The sequence below is a fragment of the Ahaetulla prasina genome, chromosome 3, assembly GCF_028640845.1.
Source record: "Ahaetulla prasina isolate Xishuangbanna chromosome 3, ASM2864084v1, whole genome shotgun sequence".
Taxonomy (NCBI): domain Eukaryota; kingdom Metazoa; phylum Chordata; class Lepidosauria; order Squamata; family Colubridae; genus Ahaetulla; species Ahaetulla prasina.
The window spans coordinates 187,245,329-187,262,485 of record NC_080541.1 but is presented as its reverse complement, the minus strand read 5'-3'; the positions used below and the strand labels follow the sequence as shown (position 1 = coordinate 187,262,485).

At 35.4% G+C, this 17,157-nt stretch overlaps 1 protein-coding gene across 5 annotated transcripts in view; it reads left to right on the top strand.

Moving 5' to 3' along the window:
• Positions 1 to 534: 534 nt before the first annotated feature.
• The window catches only part of NGF (nerve growth factor), a 132,027-nt gene continuing 115,404 nt past the window's right edge, over positions 535 to 17,157 (top strand). For 2 of the 5 annotated variants that reach the window (XR_009154611.1, XR_009154610.1), the window contains exons 1-2: positions 535 to 2,925; positions 3,580 to 3,642. Coding sequence is in view for 1 of the 5 variants with exons in the window: in XM_058178434.1 (XP_058034417.1) it covers positions 3,637 to 3,642 (6 nt within the window). In the remaining 4 variants the exon portion in view is untranslated. Of the gene's footprint in view, positions 2,926 to 3,579; positions 3,643 to 6,489; positions 7,359 to 17,157 lie in introns of those variants that run through there. The other 3 variants (XR_009154612.1, XM_058178434.1, XM_058178435.1) reach the window with 3 other exon arrangements.

Sequence of the window (17,157 nt, the reverse complement as noted above, 5' to 3'; positions counted from 1 at the left end):
GCTGGATGACTTTGGGCCAATCACATTCTCTCAGCCCTAGGAAGAAGCTACTGGCAAACCTCTTTTGATAATGTTGTCAAGATAATTGCATGATGATGGAGTTATTCCCAGCTACTGATAGCACAGTCCATTCCAACCTACCTCTTTTTCTACTAGGTTTTGTGGGAGACTATTAAATGTTCTAATAAAGAGTATTATGTCTACCACATTCCTTGGTTAACTTAACTGATACTTTATCAAAAAAAGGAAACCAGTTGGCTTTGGCATGTCCTGACAAGTAATATTTTCCCCCTGCCTGGTTACAAACCCAATTGGTAAACAATTCATTCCAAAGGTTTGCATAAAACAATGTTTAATTGTATTGTAACTTTACAGTTGTGTATTGTTGGTGGAGAGAACATACAAGTGACATGTAGGAAAGTAGGAACAGAAATCAATAGAAATAAAGCTTAAATTCGTAATTACTGTGTATAACATTATCATCAGCACTAATAAAAGCATCTCTGATATAAGGGAGAAAAGGAAGGAAATCCCACTTAATTCAATTTACTGTTTGGTAAGAAGATACATGCTGGACTAGATGACCTCCAGGGTCCCTTCCAACTCTGTTACGTTACTTCAAGAGAGGCTGCTTATCTTTTGTAGTCTGGTTAACAATGATGGTCCATATCTCAAAATTCTGCCCTCTGCTGGATGGAATTAGAAATGTTAAATTAGATTATGAATATTTGTGATTGGGAGCTGAGGGCTGACTGCTTTAAAGCAAGAGTTCATGATCTATTTTGTTCTAGTCAAGTTTTCCTTATATACTGTTTCTTCTGTTTGCATATCTAATACCTATTTAGTTATTGTCAGCTGTCTTTTCCCATTACTTGTATTATGGATCATTTCCGCAGCACTTCAACATTCTCCTTCTATTTTCTCTATAGTTTTCATACAAGAAATTTGTAAAAGAAAATATTTTTGAGATGTAATCTATGAAAGGAAAGACAGCTCACTCAATATTAAACATCGTTTGGTATAGTTGATGCAACAATAGTCTCTGTGGCTGACTTGACCAGCCATATAAATCTATTTAATATATAAATCAAAAAAATCATTTAAAAAATAACCAAAAAATTCTCCATATTTGAGGCTTCTTGCAAGAGTGATACCATTTGACAATCCAGAGAACCCCTAGACATCAATGTCTACTTGATGACTGTCACCACTGCCCTGGTCCTTATCTTGTAATAATCTGGTAGCCCTGGTATTATCACAGACATGGAAGAGATTGAGATTTTCAATGGCAAATAGGTCAGCCTTCCCTCATCCTGGTGGTACCAAGTGGATCAAGCAATAGCTTTGCTGGCCTAAGAATTCAGGGACCTGAGACTGAGTCATATAGTCTGCAGGGCATCCTCTTAGGAAAAAGCTGCATCAGACCTAAAGAGCATCCACTAACCCCTATGGAATGGTAGAGGGCTGTTCTCTTTTATCAGTTTTGCTGATGCTTTATTATTACATGAAGGAACGGTAGCCGGTTTTGTTACTGGTATCAGATCACATAATTAACACACTGTGGTGTTTGAATTGGCTTTTAAAGAGCACTCTTTGCATTCTTGATGCAAGATTAGGATGGTGATTTTCCTGAGGTCTCAGCATTTCTTTTCTTTACTGTCCTGCATTTCCCCTTTTCCTCCAAGAATGGGTATATATATCTATCAGGTTAATGTCTATGGAGATTCTCAGTCATCCAGGTCATGGTTGAGGACATCTAATGTTTCCTGTATTTCCTGAAGCCAACTATTATCCACAGTTTTGCTCTTTTGGATGCCACAAGCCTTTCACGCAATATATACTAGCGAACATTGATTTGATTTGAACAACACACTAAGCTACAAAGTAGAAAATCATTTCAGGGTTCGCTGCAGAGTCTAAACGTGTTTCTATTATTTTGACCGCAAGACTGTAAGATTGTTCCTCATCCGGAACCCGGTTTGGAAGTTATCAGTGAGAACTTAGAAAAACTTCGGACCACGTCGAAAGTCCATTCAGTTGGAATTCGGTTCAAATCGTAGGAACTTCCAAAATCGCTTTTCGCCCTCGATTTGTCGAATCATTTCTTCCCATTTTAATCTCTACTGCCGAATCTTTTTTTTTTCCGCCTCAGCTTCACTTTTTTTTTGTTTAAAACAAACAACCAGCCCGAATTCCCTGCTATTCGAGACTCCTCGAGACCGGAGTCCTTTGACGTGACTCCCGGCGACCGTTATTAAAGCCTGGAGGTTCATAACTGGATGGTTCGGCGTTTCGTCAGGCGTTGTTTCGAATCCTAATAACCTGTCCCTTGAATCGGACGTGACCGAGGGGAGACAAACTTCGGACTCTCCTCCAATGCACGCTTCACGTCAGGCCAATGCCAAAGACCCGCCCGCTGGCCGGCAGGGGATGGCAGGGGGCGGGGGGTTCTCCTGGGGTCCAGCCTCCTCCCTCGCTCAGAAATTGGAAGGCTCCGGAGTCGTGGCTCACATTTCCACTAATCCTCCTCAGGAGACAGGATTTGAGCGCGTGCCTCCGGAGCAAAGCCAGGGAAGCCCCGCCGAGCAGCGGGAAGAGCCTGCGGGCGGCCTCGCTCCGCGACCAAAGCTTCGCTCAAGGAGTCCGACAAACTCCCCGTCGAGGCCCCTTCAATTCGGCGCCCGGCCGACTCCGCGCAGCTCTCCCCGGACGCGCGTTTTATGGCGCTAGGACCCAGGCAGAGAGGAGCGAGTTCCGAATGAGGCTGCGGCGGCCGTGTGAAAGTGAATGGCTGGGGTGCGTCTGGAAAGCGGCCACGGAGCAAGGCGCGTTAGGATCCCCGGCGGGCTGGGCAACGGCGCGTCCAGCGGCGGCAGCAGCCCCTAGGGGGTCTCTCTCCACCTGCCCTGCGGCCGCAGCGCTGAGGTAAGTGAGCCCGCCGGCGTTGTGAGGGAGAAAGTCCGGGCACCGGGCGCCCTGGCGGGAGTATCGGACTCCCGCGATTTCTTTCCTTAGGGCTGCAAAACCTTGGCGGTGGCGCTAGTGGGGCACCAGCCAACTCTCAACCTGCCGCTCCAAGCGGCCAGTCCCGTTGGCTGCGGCCACTGATTAGACCCAACATTTTGGTGGAAGGTCTTGGCTCTGCCAGCAGGAAAGTCCATCTCCTGTAACGTCTCCCGGGAGGACATCTGGATGTGGACTCGGTTAAGCAGCTGTTGTCCCTTTAGAGGCTTTACTTTGTTTTCAATGGGAGGAAGCTCTACCACCACCACCCCCTCCCGCCGCCGCCGCCGCACCCCCCCCCCCAGTCGTTTCTACTTTTTAATCACCAGACAGACACAATTCGGATTGCATTTCTGCAGTCAGGTTCTCCCCCTTCTCCCCAAAACTCTCTGCTGTCTGCCTAGCGAAAGGATGGAAAGTGAGGGCGCTGCTCGCTATTTTCTTGTTTGATGCTCGTGCTGTATTTTTAGAAGGGAAACGCCAGACAGGGAGGCAAGAGGTGCGATCCGTTGAGAGAAGTTTCTTTGTTTTTTGTAGCCTGTCGGAAGTTTATGGTGTTTTTTTCTCCTCCCAAAGGATGTATAAAATGAAGGAAGGACAAGAACATCCACTGGAAAAGAGGAAAGCCACCATATGAAGGTCTGTAGGAGATCACTGGGAGCTGAGCATGGCTATTGACAATAATAGGGGTCCATTGAAATTATGCTAGAGGATGGAAAGGCTACAGGATGGAGTAGAAATGAAACAATACTGTTTCTGGTGCCCTTTCAGGGTAAATTTTGATGCTGAAAGTGGCTTAGAAGTTTCACAAATAACTACAGTGGGGGGGGGAAGGTTGATCATAAACCTTATAATTATTTCCTCCTGTTGATCATTATCAGTGTGTAATATCAGCATTTTTGTCAATTAGTGAACAAATTAATATAAAGCACACATACATCTAATACTGTGGATAAGAGAAGAAGATTACAAATTTTGCTACCATTTTAAAACCAACAATAAAAAAAGCAGTATAAATTATTGCTGTTCCTAGCTGTGACCCATTCCATGGCATCTGAAGATCCACTCTGCTTTATTTTTACTATAACTCACTTGTGGCTTATATTGATTAAATCTTGGTCATGTCAGTAGCTATTCTCATTTCCTATTATTCCCTATGGATTTTTGGATTATTTTTTTTAATGTTTCCAGTGGACATCCTGTTTCCTTGTCCAGTCTGAAATTTGCACGATCATTTATAAATTGTTGTATGCTTGCTTACCAGCCTGGTTTTTCCAAACTCACTGCTTGGAAAGTCAAAAACTATATTAGTTAAGCTAATCATGTAGTTTAATATCTTAGTCCAGCTAAGAACATAACTACACTTGAACTTCTGATTGTTAAAATGTGTTAAGATTGCTTTTCCTTGTGAGAACTTCACTTTTGTGGTTAACTTAAGGTTGCCTTGTTGTTACAATGTTTTCAGTGTAGGCATAACTAACTAATATACAGTATAATAAACTTCTATGGCTTTATGAAGCTTACTTATATGGTTTAAATGAAAATGAGAATCATGTCATTAGGGTCCATAGAACTCTTCTTGTAAAAGAGTTTACAAGTCTTATCTTATTCTCATGACAGAGATGATAATGAGCAAAAGACAAGTTATTTGAATCTAGTCTTAATGTCAGATGTCTAAATCATTGCTAAAAGATCTGGGGAACATCTGGAAACATTGTTGAGCAATGCAGTCCTTTTCAAAGGACTATAATAATTGTTCAAAACCTGAGAAATGCAGAGAACTTGCCCTAAAGGGACAGCACAAATTTTGGTGCTTCTACTATGTTATGCTTTCACCAAGTTATTATATGACTACAAGTAGCAACTGTAACTTGAAAAAAAGTCATTCATTTTATTTGCTTTAATCTCTTAGACAGCATAGCTTCTGTATGAATAGAAAAAGCATAATTACATTGTTGCGGGAATTAAACTCATATGTGGATCTGAATGCATATTAGGACTATTGTTTAGATTTCACTTGAAATTAGGCTATATTTAAAGATTCATCTTCTGAGTCTAATATACACGTTTACAAGTCCTAGAAAAGAGGTGCATTTGTTACAACTAAATCATTTAATTTTGTTGCCTTATGGCCATATTGTAATCACTAAACATTTTTGCTTAGCAATCAAAAGTTAACATGCATAGAAAGAATGAAAAACAGCCTTGATCATATAATGTTAGCCCAATCTTGGGAAATATAACTCTCCCATATCATGTTTTCTTTTTTAAAAAAAACAACACATAAAATGCCCTTGTCTACTTTGTTGTTAAAGCAATGGTGACCTCTACTGGAAATCTCCACCTAACCCAGTATATACCCTCTGTAGTAAGCTGATGAGTGTTTCTGAAACAATTCATACATTCATACATACCATTTAAAGCAGATATTAAACAAATCAATCAAATTCTAAATTCCATTAGAATTAATGCATTTTATGTCTGCCAAAATACACATGGAATCATGTTGCTAAAAAATTGAAACAAGCCAAAACTAGATTACCTCTGTAGATTTGTTTTTGGTTTATGTATTGTGTTGTGGCTCAGATTATATATAAACTCTAATTTTCAATTATATCTTCTACCAGAAACCCTTATGATTATTCATGGTAAAGGAGTAACTGTAATAATAAAATAAAACTCTTTCCATGTAAATATCTCATTTTTTAGAGAAAAATATTTTTTTATACATTGAAAATTGTGTTCTAGAATTAATTCACTGGTAGAAGCAGGGGAAATACCCATGCTTTGTGCTGGGAGACTAACAAAGTAGATATGCAATGGAGTTCAGGAAACTAAAAGAAAATGAGAATTTTTTCCCCCCAAAACACCATATGACTGTCCATTAATGTTGCTTGCTTGCTAAATTTATCTGTATTGTGATTTTAATTTCCTGAACAAGTAAACTTAATAGAATTTTTTTTTATTGGCCAAGTGTGATTGAACACACAAGGAATTTGTCTTGGTGCATATGCTCTTAGTGTACATAAAAGAAAAGATACCTTCATCAAGGTATCTTTTCTTTTATGTACCTTCATTTTTTATGTACTTTCATTTATATACCTTCATTTATGTACCTTCATTTTTTATGTACTTTCATTTATATAAACCTTCATTAATTAGAAATAGACAACATATAAAATTGTACATGATGGTTGATGGAAACAAAAAATAACCCAATTATATGGATTTTAGCAATATCAGTAAACTAGTGTTTAAGAGATAAACTCTGTTGATCCAATTAGATTTTATCTGTCAAGGAAATAGCTATTGGTTGGTTCAGAATAAAGAGTTAAATCTCCTAAAAACTGCTGTTCTTAGAGCATAAGTGAGCTATTTGCTAATAGAAAATAGCCAAATTGTGCTATATACTTAATATTATGCTAAGAAAAATACTCTAAAATTTGCTTAAATTATAGCTTTTACAATGTATAAATGTTCTTTCAGAACTAATTGGAAGAAAAGTGGGGAGATGCAAAAGGAAGTCTGCCATTTCAGTCAGTTTCAATGCAGCGACTATTGAGTTGGATGTACCACTAGTTCATCTGTCTGATATTATCTTTCTGGCATTCCTTGTCTGTGTAACCAGGTGTCTTTTTGGCCCTCTGACAGTGGCATATGTGGCATTCAGTTGGAACCAAAGGCAGCATCATTTCCACTCTAGCTAAGACCGTAGCAGAATGCTGTAGTCTGTCACTTCCAAAAGAATGGTTAAACTCGATTGTTACAATTCTAAAATCTGACATCCCTCCTTCTTAACTCATGTTATCGTATAGTATATGCAGTGTGGCATGATCAGTATGTACTATGGTTGTGTGCCTTATCTTTAAGGGTGTCTTAAATAAGGACAGGGATTTTTTAGTTGCTTCTCGCTTTAATGCAAAGATATCCAGTGTGCACTTCCCAATCTGATACATGGACAAAGAAGCAGATATACCTTGATATATCTCTATGTTTTGAAGTTTGTGGTGCAGTTTGCCATTCAAAAATTGTATATGATGATCAATGCATCACATTTATTTTGTATTCAAATCCCTTTTTGAACTACCTACAGGTGTTAATGAATGGTATCAAGCTGCGGAATTAGTTATTCCTGGCATTTTATCTCCTACAATTTATCTTGGAAATTTTCATTTTTCTCATTCTTTTTCCTTACAGTCAGAATTAGACAAATAGAATTATATATTTATATTTCTCATATATCTATATCAACATAAAACTGTAAGATATAATATAATTAATTTATAACATTTTCATATATTTGAAATGTCATTATATTAAGAGATTATTACATAACCTGTGATTTGCAGGGTCATTGTTTCATAAATATTTCCTTATCTGAACAGAAACAAAATGACCAGTAGGAATGGGAACAAGTTCCAAGTTCCTGATGGCTTTCCCGTAGCTGATGGTTCTCCAGCAGCCAATGGTAGAACTGGTCTACTTAACCCCTGGAGTGCTAAGGTGGAACTGGTGTACTGAACCTCTGAGTGGCAGTGCAACAGCATTGAAATGTTCACCAATTTGCTAAATTTAACCCCTCAGGAGTCACAAGTCCAGGTGTTGGAGACATTATGTTAAGTTAGCATACTACCTTATGATACAGCCAGTTAAAGGTTACAGACACAAGAGTTTTAGTATTGCATAGACTGACCACTTTGAATGTATCATTCTTATAGCCCCAAATCAGAAAATTCAGTTGTTTTTTTTAAGTATACAGCTTTTGGAATATATTCTCTTACCCTGTTTCCCCCAAAATAAGACATCCCCTGATAATAAACCCAATCGGGCTTTTGAGCGCATGGCAATAAGGCCAAGCACTTATTTCAGGGTTCAAAAAAATATAAGACAGGGTCTTATTTTCAGGGAAACACGGTACTTATACATTTTTAATTTTATTACTATGTATTTTTCTTGATTTTAAAAATATGATGAATGTAGCACAATGCATAAATATAGTTAATTCATTTCTCACTGAACGATTTGCAGCTGTACTTTATATATTTTAGTATTAGCCACATAGAAGATTAATTTCCTTTTCTGTGGAGAATGAAACATAGGATAGAGACTGTGTATTATGCTTAATTGTGAGCAGAGATGCATTATACAGAGATACAATTTACAACTTGTGTATTATGCTTAATTGTGAACAGAAATGCATTAGACAGAGATACAATTTACAGCTTTTGTGTCTGTAAATGAATAAAGACATAAACAATCTGGAATTATTTTAGTTGAATTAACAACATTAACAAGTGAAAGCTAAATATATATTTCTAACTGAAATGCAATGTGAACAATCTAAATATTAGTTTGAGAAATGTTTTACTTTTATAGCATATATAAGAGTAAAATCAAAGAACAAGATATATCGGAGAGAAATTGCACGTAGTTGTCAATATGTTTATTGAGACAAGCCACTGAATTTAGCATGGCGTTTTTATGATGAGTTTGGATTGCTCCTTTAAACTAGCATTATGCATACACTTTAAGCAACTAATTAGCTTCTGTTGTCTAAAATGTATTTCGGTTGTGGAATTAACATTTTTTTCACAAGAAAATTACAAAACGAAGACAAGTAGCAATTCTTGAGAAGAATTGAGACGTTCTGGTGTTTCTTTTCTTTATTGATATTGGGTCTTTTTTATGTTTTTAAACATTCTCTATGCAAAAAGATGCAAAAGAAAAATATAGAAGAAGAAAAATCACAAAACTGTATTTACCAAGTGTACTTAAAAAACCCTGCCCTTACATAAATGACAGTAGTATGGGTCAATTTCTCAATAGTTCTCAAATCAAGTTTCCCAAGAGTAAAAGTCTTAACTGAATACAGAAAACAGAGTGGATTCATCAGATTCTTGTAAGTCTTACGAAGACTGAATATCAATGAAACCTTGTACATTTTTGGGCAGATTGTGAAACCAATTACCTTTCAATTTCATTAACTTTCTGTTTCTTACCAGCTATTAATGTATACAATAGTTCAAAATATTGCACACATCTAAAAAAAATCAGGGACAAAATTAATATGTGAAATAACATTTTATCCAAAAGGTTGTAATGTTAAAATCAAGAACTTATACAGTTGCATTTTGAGCACTACAGTTCTAAAAATTGGTGAAGTATAGATCTTAACTCTATGAAAATGGGATATGACTGCTAAAAAGGTTTCCACTGACATTAGGCATTAGATACTCTTGCTCTTTATTCCATGTCTCTCTGTACTCTCCAACATTTACTGGTAATTTAGTGTATTTAACAACAATTTATACTATCTATTTAAATATATCTAAATTGAATATAAGGATGTATTCAATTCTATATTACCGATACTAGAGGGAATTCTGAAGCGTTTAGAGCTATCTGATATCTAGATGTTTATACGATGCTTTAACAGAAGATATTGCCCCTTTGTGCTTTCTAGCAAATAATACTTGTGTTTAGGATGATTTGCACTAAGGATCCAAAGCTCAAACAGAAGAGGTTTCTGAGGGGGTGCCTGCTTATACTTTTATAAAGAAGCTGTGTCTTTCCATAGCTAATGTTGTAGTCATTCCAGTGGCTACAATCCCAGGAAAATTCATATTGAAGTTAAAAAGATGCTGCTCTCTCTTATTGCAACTTCTCAGATAACAAAAATGGCCATCTAATTCTTTTATTTGATTTATAATATGTACATAAACTCTACATTTGACTCCAGAGTCCTTCAAAAGAATAACTGAATTGCTCTATTCAAGTCTGAATTCTTCTTTCATGTCATTTTTGTTTTGTGTTTCATGATAACACCAGAAAAATATGTGCATGGTTAACCTTAACCCTACATACATACATACATACATACATACATACATACATACATACATATACATACATGCATATTAGAACTCTCAAACTTTAGTGTCTAATGCAAGAGATTAAGGCTCTCAGAAGTAGTTTAAATTGTAGAGCAATTTGCATTATTTTTACATAGAGCGTACTGTATGACTTTTATGTTTTTAAATTATATGAAACCAACTGGAATCAGTAAGGCTATATCAGTATTACTGAAAAGGTGGCTGCATTTTAAATTTACTCAGGGAGTTGAAAGGCCACTTAGTTTAGTTCCCATTCCTGAAAAGTATCATCTGGCTCCTGTTTGAACATATCCAGAGATAAAAGGTACTGTTGCACCTCTAACTACCCAGCTCTATTGTGAACTGCATGGATATCTCTTTGAAAGTTTAATTTAAATCTGTCTTCTTATAAATTAACTGGATTTGATTGATTGGCAGAGAAGTCTTTATTTTTCTTTGGGGAGAAAACTGCTTTCATGCCATATTTTATTCTTTTATTCTAAACTTGTGCAGTTTCCTCCTGTTGTCTATAGAACATATTTTCTGACTACTATCAGTTTTTGTTACTTTTCTGTGAACTCATTCAGTATATCTCCAGTCTTCTCCAATCTATGTTGGGCTATGATATCCATCATGGCCAAATATTGGTCTATATGTTTCTTAAACTTTTTTACTCAGATATAAAATTATGTCTGTGATATTCCTTGAATGTACTTCTGTGAGGTTTATGATGATATGGGTTTCAAAATGTAGCTCAAAATGTAGTTAAAATATGAAATTATTTCATTCCAAAGAACATCATAACAACACTTGTGAAAAGTCCAGGCTTCTTGGAGGTTTAGTTCAACATATATGGGGTCAACAGATTGAAGGAAGCCGTCTGACATCTTTTAAACTTAATTTAAATGGTTTATGTTAAAATTCTTACCAAATGAAGACATTTTATACATTATTATTTTACAATTTTTATTGTAGGCAATAAAAACTGTAAAAAAATAATGTATGAAATGTTGGTAGCAAACAATATTTTGAAAATCTAGAAAAACTATATCCTTGCATTGCTCTCTTTCTGTTTTTCCATCTGTATGTGTCAGTGTTCATTTTAACAAACTTCTTTATGAAGAAAGAAATATTTGCATCCCAGGACACATTCTTTCTTCTCTGTCCAAAGATTCTGACTTTATGGTATTACTGGATTTATAGGAAGAGGGGCCCTTTGGCAAGTGGCCATATCAAATTCCAAATGATTACTCTTTCCAGATTATTCAACCAAAGCTGGAAAGGATAATATGCATTGTAAGAATATATTCTAATTAAATTGCTAGAATAGAGGACAATCATAGCCCACATTCTGTTTACTAACTTGCTTTATGTGGTATCCAAGTTTCCAAACCATAGTTGTATTAACATGAACTCCAAGGAGATTATTTTAAAACAGCGAATTATCTACACAATTGCTTAGTAAAGTTTCCACTATTCTATGTTCTTAAAACTGAACATTTTAAAATGTCACTGAATGCCTTCTTGAAGGTAAAATATGATTATGATGTATTCCAGAATTATTTACCTTGCCCAAAACTTGTTTCATTACTGATAATTTATTGAAAATTTGTGTAATGCAATTAAGACAGAATTTTGTCTTCAACATATGTAAACCATCCTGTTCTATTAAAATTGAGCTCATATAGTTAGGGAGTAATAGCTGTGTGCTATTGTTGAAGGCTGTTTAAAACATAGACAATTGTTATGTGTGTATTGCATAATTACTTTTCATAAATAATCTTTCCTTCCAAAATGGTGTAAATACTTTGGGCAGTAATGCTGTATAAATAGTAAAGATATTTACTGGTAGACGTTATTTGATTATAAATATGGTATATAAATCAAAAAAGTAATTAATCAAACAAATGGCAGAAATTATTCCTTAACATTTTGACAGGCTGATAAAAAATACCATAGTGGTGGTAGTGTTATCACCATCACAGCTTGGTGTTTGGAAGTCCTATTGCAATTCTTGTTTTAACAGAACCAGTATTTATATTGATATATTGACCATCAATTGTGTTGTAAATGTTGTACCTTGATGAAGGTATCTTTTCTTTTATGTACACTGAGAGCATATGCACCAAGACAAATTCCTTGTGTGTCTAATCACACTTGGCCAATAAAATTCTATTCTATTCTATTTTATTCTCCCTTTTTCTTGTACGTGTGCAAGCATAGCAAAACACACACACACACACACACATAAATAAGATGCCAGAGAAATCCCGAAATAGTGCTGGGAAATTCTGTAGTTCTCACTGGGGTGAAATAAAATCAGATTAAATCCTAGCAAGTCAGAGCTGCTCTTTGGCTTCTTTAATTCCTACAGTAAGAGTCACTATCCTGCTAAAGAAAGTGGCTTGTGAGTTTCAGAACACCTGGTCTCTTGGCTCCTGCCAGCAGCAGAAGGAAGCAAGGGTAGGGAGGTTTCATCCAGGTTTAGTTGGTATGTTTTTTGGACCAGAATTTCTTAGCAATGGAATCTCGCACCTTCATCACAACTAGGTTGAATTACTGTAGGATGTGTTGAGGGCTGAATTGGAAATGAACTCAAAGCTGCAGCTCATATAGAATGTGACAGCTAGTTTAATGAGAGTATTTGACCAATGTAGACTAATCCTAATCCTTGAGACACTGTTATCACTGTGCTTCCAGGCCTGCTGAAAAGTTTTGGCTATTGCCTTTAAAGCCCTGTGAAGCACAGTATTGAGAAATATCAGGCAATATCTTGTCAAGAAAAAAATTTACCCATCCAATCCAGAGATCTAGGTCTGTCATACGTACCCTGCTTTGTGGTGTTCAAAGGGCTCAGAACCACCAACAAATCATGTCATGTCCTTCAGCCTTTGGAATACTCTCAACCATAGATTCTGGTAGCCCAACCCTGCTTGTTTATAATAAGAAAGATAAAAACAATTTTGTTGGAACACTCTTTCAGGCTTTAGTAGTTCTTAGGAGCTTGGTCATGTGTTTTTATTTTGGGAAGGGTGGGTATTTTAGTTTATGGTAAAGACTGTCCATCTCACTCACAATGTCCACAACTCATCAGGGCTGAAGAAAGACATATATACTGAAAATAAATAAATACATAAGCAATAGTGAAGAAAACAGATTTATTCTCTTAGCACTGAGGACGATTTGTGAATATTGCGTATTTTTGTTATAAGATTGTCAATCATCTTTTGAGTTCTTGCAAAACTTTTAAGTGAACTGTATCCTTCCAGTGATTAGTCCTTTGTGATTTGTCAGTAAAAACTCAAAAGGTCATCTTTTGTAACCACAAGTTGTCCCAGTTCTTTCTCCCCTCTTCCTTAAAAAATACCTGCCTTATATAACTCACTAACTTTACTTTCCTGGTTTTTGTTTTTGTTTCAAATTTTAGAAGTACAACTCCTTTTTGCTTCTAAAAGACTTTCTTGGCATAATAATATGTTTGTCAAAAGCAAAATAATAATGCACTAGCAGTAGATGCCACTGAAGTCAATAGTATTAAGCACAGAATTGGGAATTTTCTTTCTGCTGCTCTGGTTCAACTATAGTTTTGCTGGCAGTTAGTTATCAGAGAATACACTGACTTCCAACTGAACACGTTCAGGCAAAGATACAGGAATTCACCCACAGCAGATGTAGTGATTTATTTGGCTGTGCTTTGGGGGATTTTCCTCTGTCTTACTTAAACGTGACAACCATTAAAAATGAATATGTCTTTTTTTCTCACCAAAAATTTTCTTTAACATTGAAGTGCAATAAACATGACTACAACTTGCGACCTAGCAATGGGTCATTTATTTTGTTTTTACTTCTATGACAGGTTACAATTTGGAGCTATTATTTTTTAAAGCTTATTTGTTTTCATAGAGATGGTGATTACTTGGAAAACTGATTAAAAAATTAGACTCTGACAGTTTTGGACCACATGAAGGAAACTAGCAAGTTTTCTTGTATAATGAGTGGTGAATTACTGCGATGACACTTTCATACTGCACAAAATGCATTTATTTTTCTTGATTTTTTGAGTATTATAAACAGTATTGCAGCTGTTTATGATTTTGTTTACCTTTATGGATCTCATTATATTTTTCATCTTATATGATATTTATATTATATTATTATATGATATTTATATGATATTATTATATTTATAATATATTATAATATATTATATTTTTCATCTTTGCTTATATTAATCAAAGATTTTTGAATAGATAAAATCCTGTTTGCTTATATGCTATTGCTTGCTTTCTATACAGCCAATTGAAATAAAAGTTGAGAAAATGAAATACAAGTTGTAACACATTGTTGGTCATTCCCACTTTCATAATATTTAGAGACAAAACACTATCCTTATTTTACATGATAACATAATGAAGAGGATTGTGAATGCTGTGTTTTGGGGGGGGGGATATGAGAGAGATAGACAAGTAAAAAAAATTTGATAATGTTAGGGATGGATTTCATTTAATCTTTTCCCTCAGATCTCATTGAAGGAAAGAAGGCTGCTCATCTTTCTTTCTTTCTTTCTTTCTTTCTTTCTTTCTTTCTTTCTTTCTTTCCTACACTGATGGCTTTAGGTTTCATTCATGTCCTTTCCAGTTAAGTAGATCAGTTAAGTACCGTTAATTCCACTTAAGTAACTCAGTTAGCAAGTTTGAAAAAGTGTATATTTCATATCCTGGAGAGCCAGTCCAGGTTTGTTTCAGAATACAATTACTGTATTTTCATTACTGAGTCATTGCAAGTACTGTCACACTGTCAATTTGTTATGATTATCCTGATCTGCATCCTTCTATGCAGGTGCATGGATGAAGAATGCCTGAGTTTTGAATAAATGAAACATTAATCAATTCCACTGAGAGATTTGTCTTTTACTACTTTTCTTCCTATCTGGTACTTATTTTTTTCCCTGCAGTCTCCTCCCTTCCCTTCCCTTTTTCCCAAGAACTACCTTGATCAGAAACTGGTCTGCTCCACATTCCAATCCATTCCCCACATGAATTTATCTGTTGTAGCTCACAATGTCATGCTATTTTCATCAATATCTACTATATTATTTCTCTTTCTCTTAGTTTCACAGAAACACAATGTACTATTTTCCTATCTTATATTCATTAATTCATACTTTTTGCCATTTATTCCTCTTCTCTTTCAAGTCATAACATTCCATACACCATATTCTTCACCAAACAGGGTCATAGATAATGACTTCTGCTGATATGCCTTTGGATTACCAAAGCGTTCATGTCTGGCTCTATACTAAGAATGAGAAAGAGTAGATTAGATTATCAGTCTTAGTTATACTTGTGCAGTTGTATCAGTAGTACTAGTCAGTTTGATACTTCGGGAGCAATAGGCCAAAAGTACCCAGTTTTACATCAAGCATGTTCACACTATATTTTTTAAAAAAAATCTCTACAGACTTTTAAGTCAAAATATAGTTTCCTACATCACACCAATTGAGATGTATATGTAGTACCCTGACTCTTATGATGTTTAAAATATCAATACTAAAGCTCAGTTTATCTTGGTAGAGAAGATTGCAAGACATTGAACTTCAATTATTGGGACACCTTGTAAACTGAATATAATATAATATCTTGATAAATTATTTATTTGGAAAGTTTCTCAAGCAAAATAGGCAACACAGAGCTAAACAGATTAGTTGCCTGACTTGTAAGTTTCTTCATATGCTTAAGTGTAATGAGAATGAATAGGAAATCCTATAATAATAATTACCTAATTATCTACTGCAGATTGTCTTCTGCTGTAATACGCTTCATTTGTGGTAGACTATCTAATTTCTTTGTCTTATTATGTAACTATATCATTTTCTAGTTTTTAAGACTGATAATAGTAATCAAAAGGGAAAATATATTGCAGAGGATTTAATTATCATATAGGCAAGAATATTTCTAGGATAGAGGCTGGGGTTCACAATAAGAGATAAGATACCTTATGTAGTCACAATTTAAGTAATTTTCTACAAATGAATACAGATCAGAATTCTTTTTCAGATACTAGGAATGTTATTCATTGATTCATCCATTGATTTGATTTGATTTATATACCTTTCAACTCATATACATGAACTTGGACACCTTACAATCCAATATATGAAAACAAATAAAATAGAGAATATAAAATAAAAACACATAGTAGCCAAGAACCATAAAATAACTATCAACAAAACCAAGATGAGCTGTCTCATACTTCTGTGGCACTAGACTTGATCACAAAACAAGTTTTAGGGCTTTACAAAAGGCCAGGGGGGACAGAACTAATCTAATCTCAGAGGGACTTATGTTTGAGAGGGCGGATGCCATGACAATAAAGGCCCACCTCCTGAGTTCCGCCAGCTGACACACGTTGGCAATAATGCTTGGAGCATATTAGTAACTATTGTAATTATCATGCTTGCACTGTATTAGGGTTTAATTTATGAATTATCACACTACTAGATAGAAATTAATGTGTCAAGAAATGAACAGCTTTGAAGATTTTATCATGTTCCATCCAGATGAAAGCTACTTCACAAAGCAAGCTAAGTTGATTGCAGGAGCTGATAGAACATTTTTGGGAGTTGTTCTTTTCTGTTTGGAAGAAAATATAAGTTAGTTTTGGATGAAAAACAATTAATAATTACTGTGTAACATAGAAAAGGATCTTTAAAAAATATGAACAATTAGTCTTAGTGAAATAACTATTGTGCTAAAGTATTACAGACTCCTGAATGCAGAAGTATCTAATATCAATTGAACAAGGGCATAATACCCAATTTTAAAAAATAGCTCAGAACTAACACTATTTTCATAAGGTCTATTATAAATAATTGAGATTGGCAGCTGTGATATTATTTGCTTACATTTTAGAAACAGAAATATTGCCACTATGCCAAACTAATTTACCCCAAGTAATTTTACTAACTTCATCTGAAGCAGTTAAAAAATAAACCTATATGTTCTAATCTCAAATATGGTAATAGAGATAGTTAGCATTTCTCATATAATACCAATAATTACCAGCAAACATAAACTTTATTTGTGTTGATATCTGGTTTGGTGTAGGGGTTAAAGGCAACAGTCTAGAAACTGAGAGAGCATGACTTCTAGTCCACTTTAGACACAAAGCCAGTTGGGCCAGTCACTTTCAGCCTTAGGAAGAATGCAACAGCTAGTCGTTTCTGAAATCTTGCCAAGAAAATTGCAGGGACTAGTCACAACAGTCTTGAGGAGGAAATCAC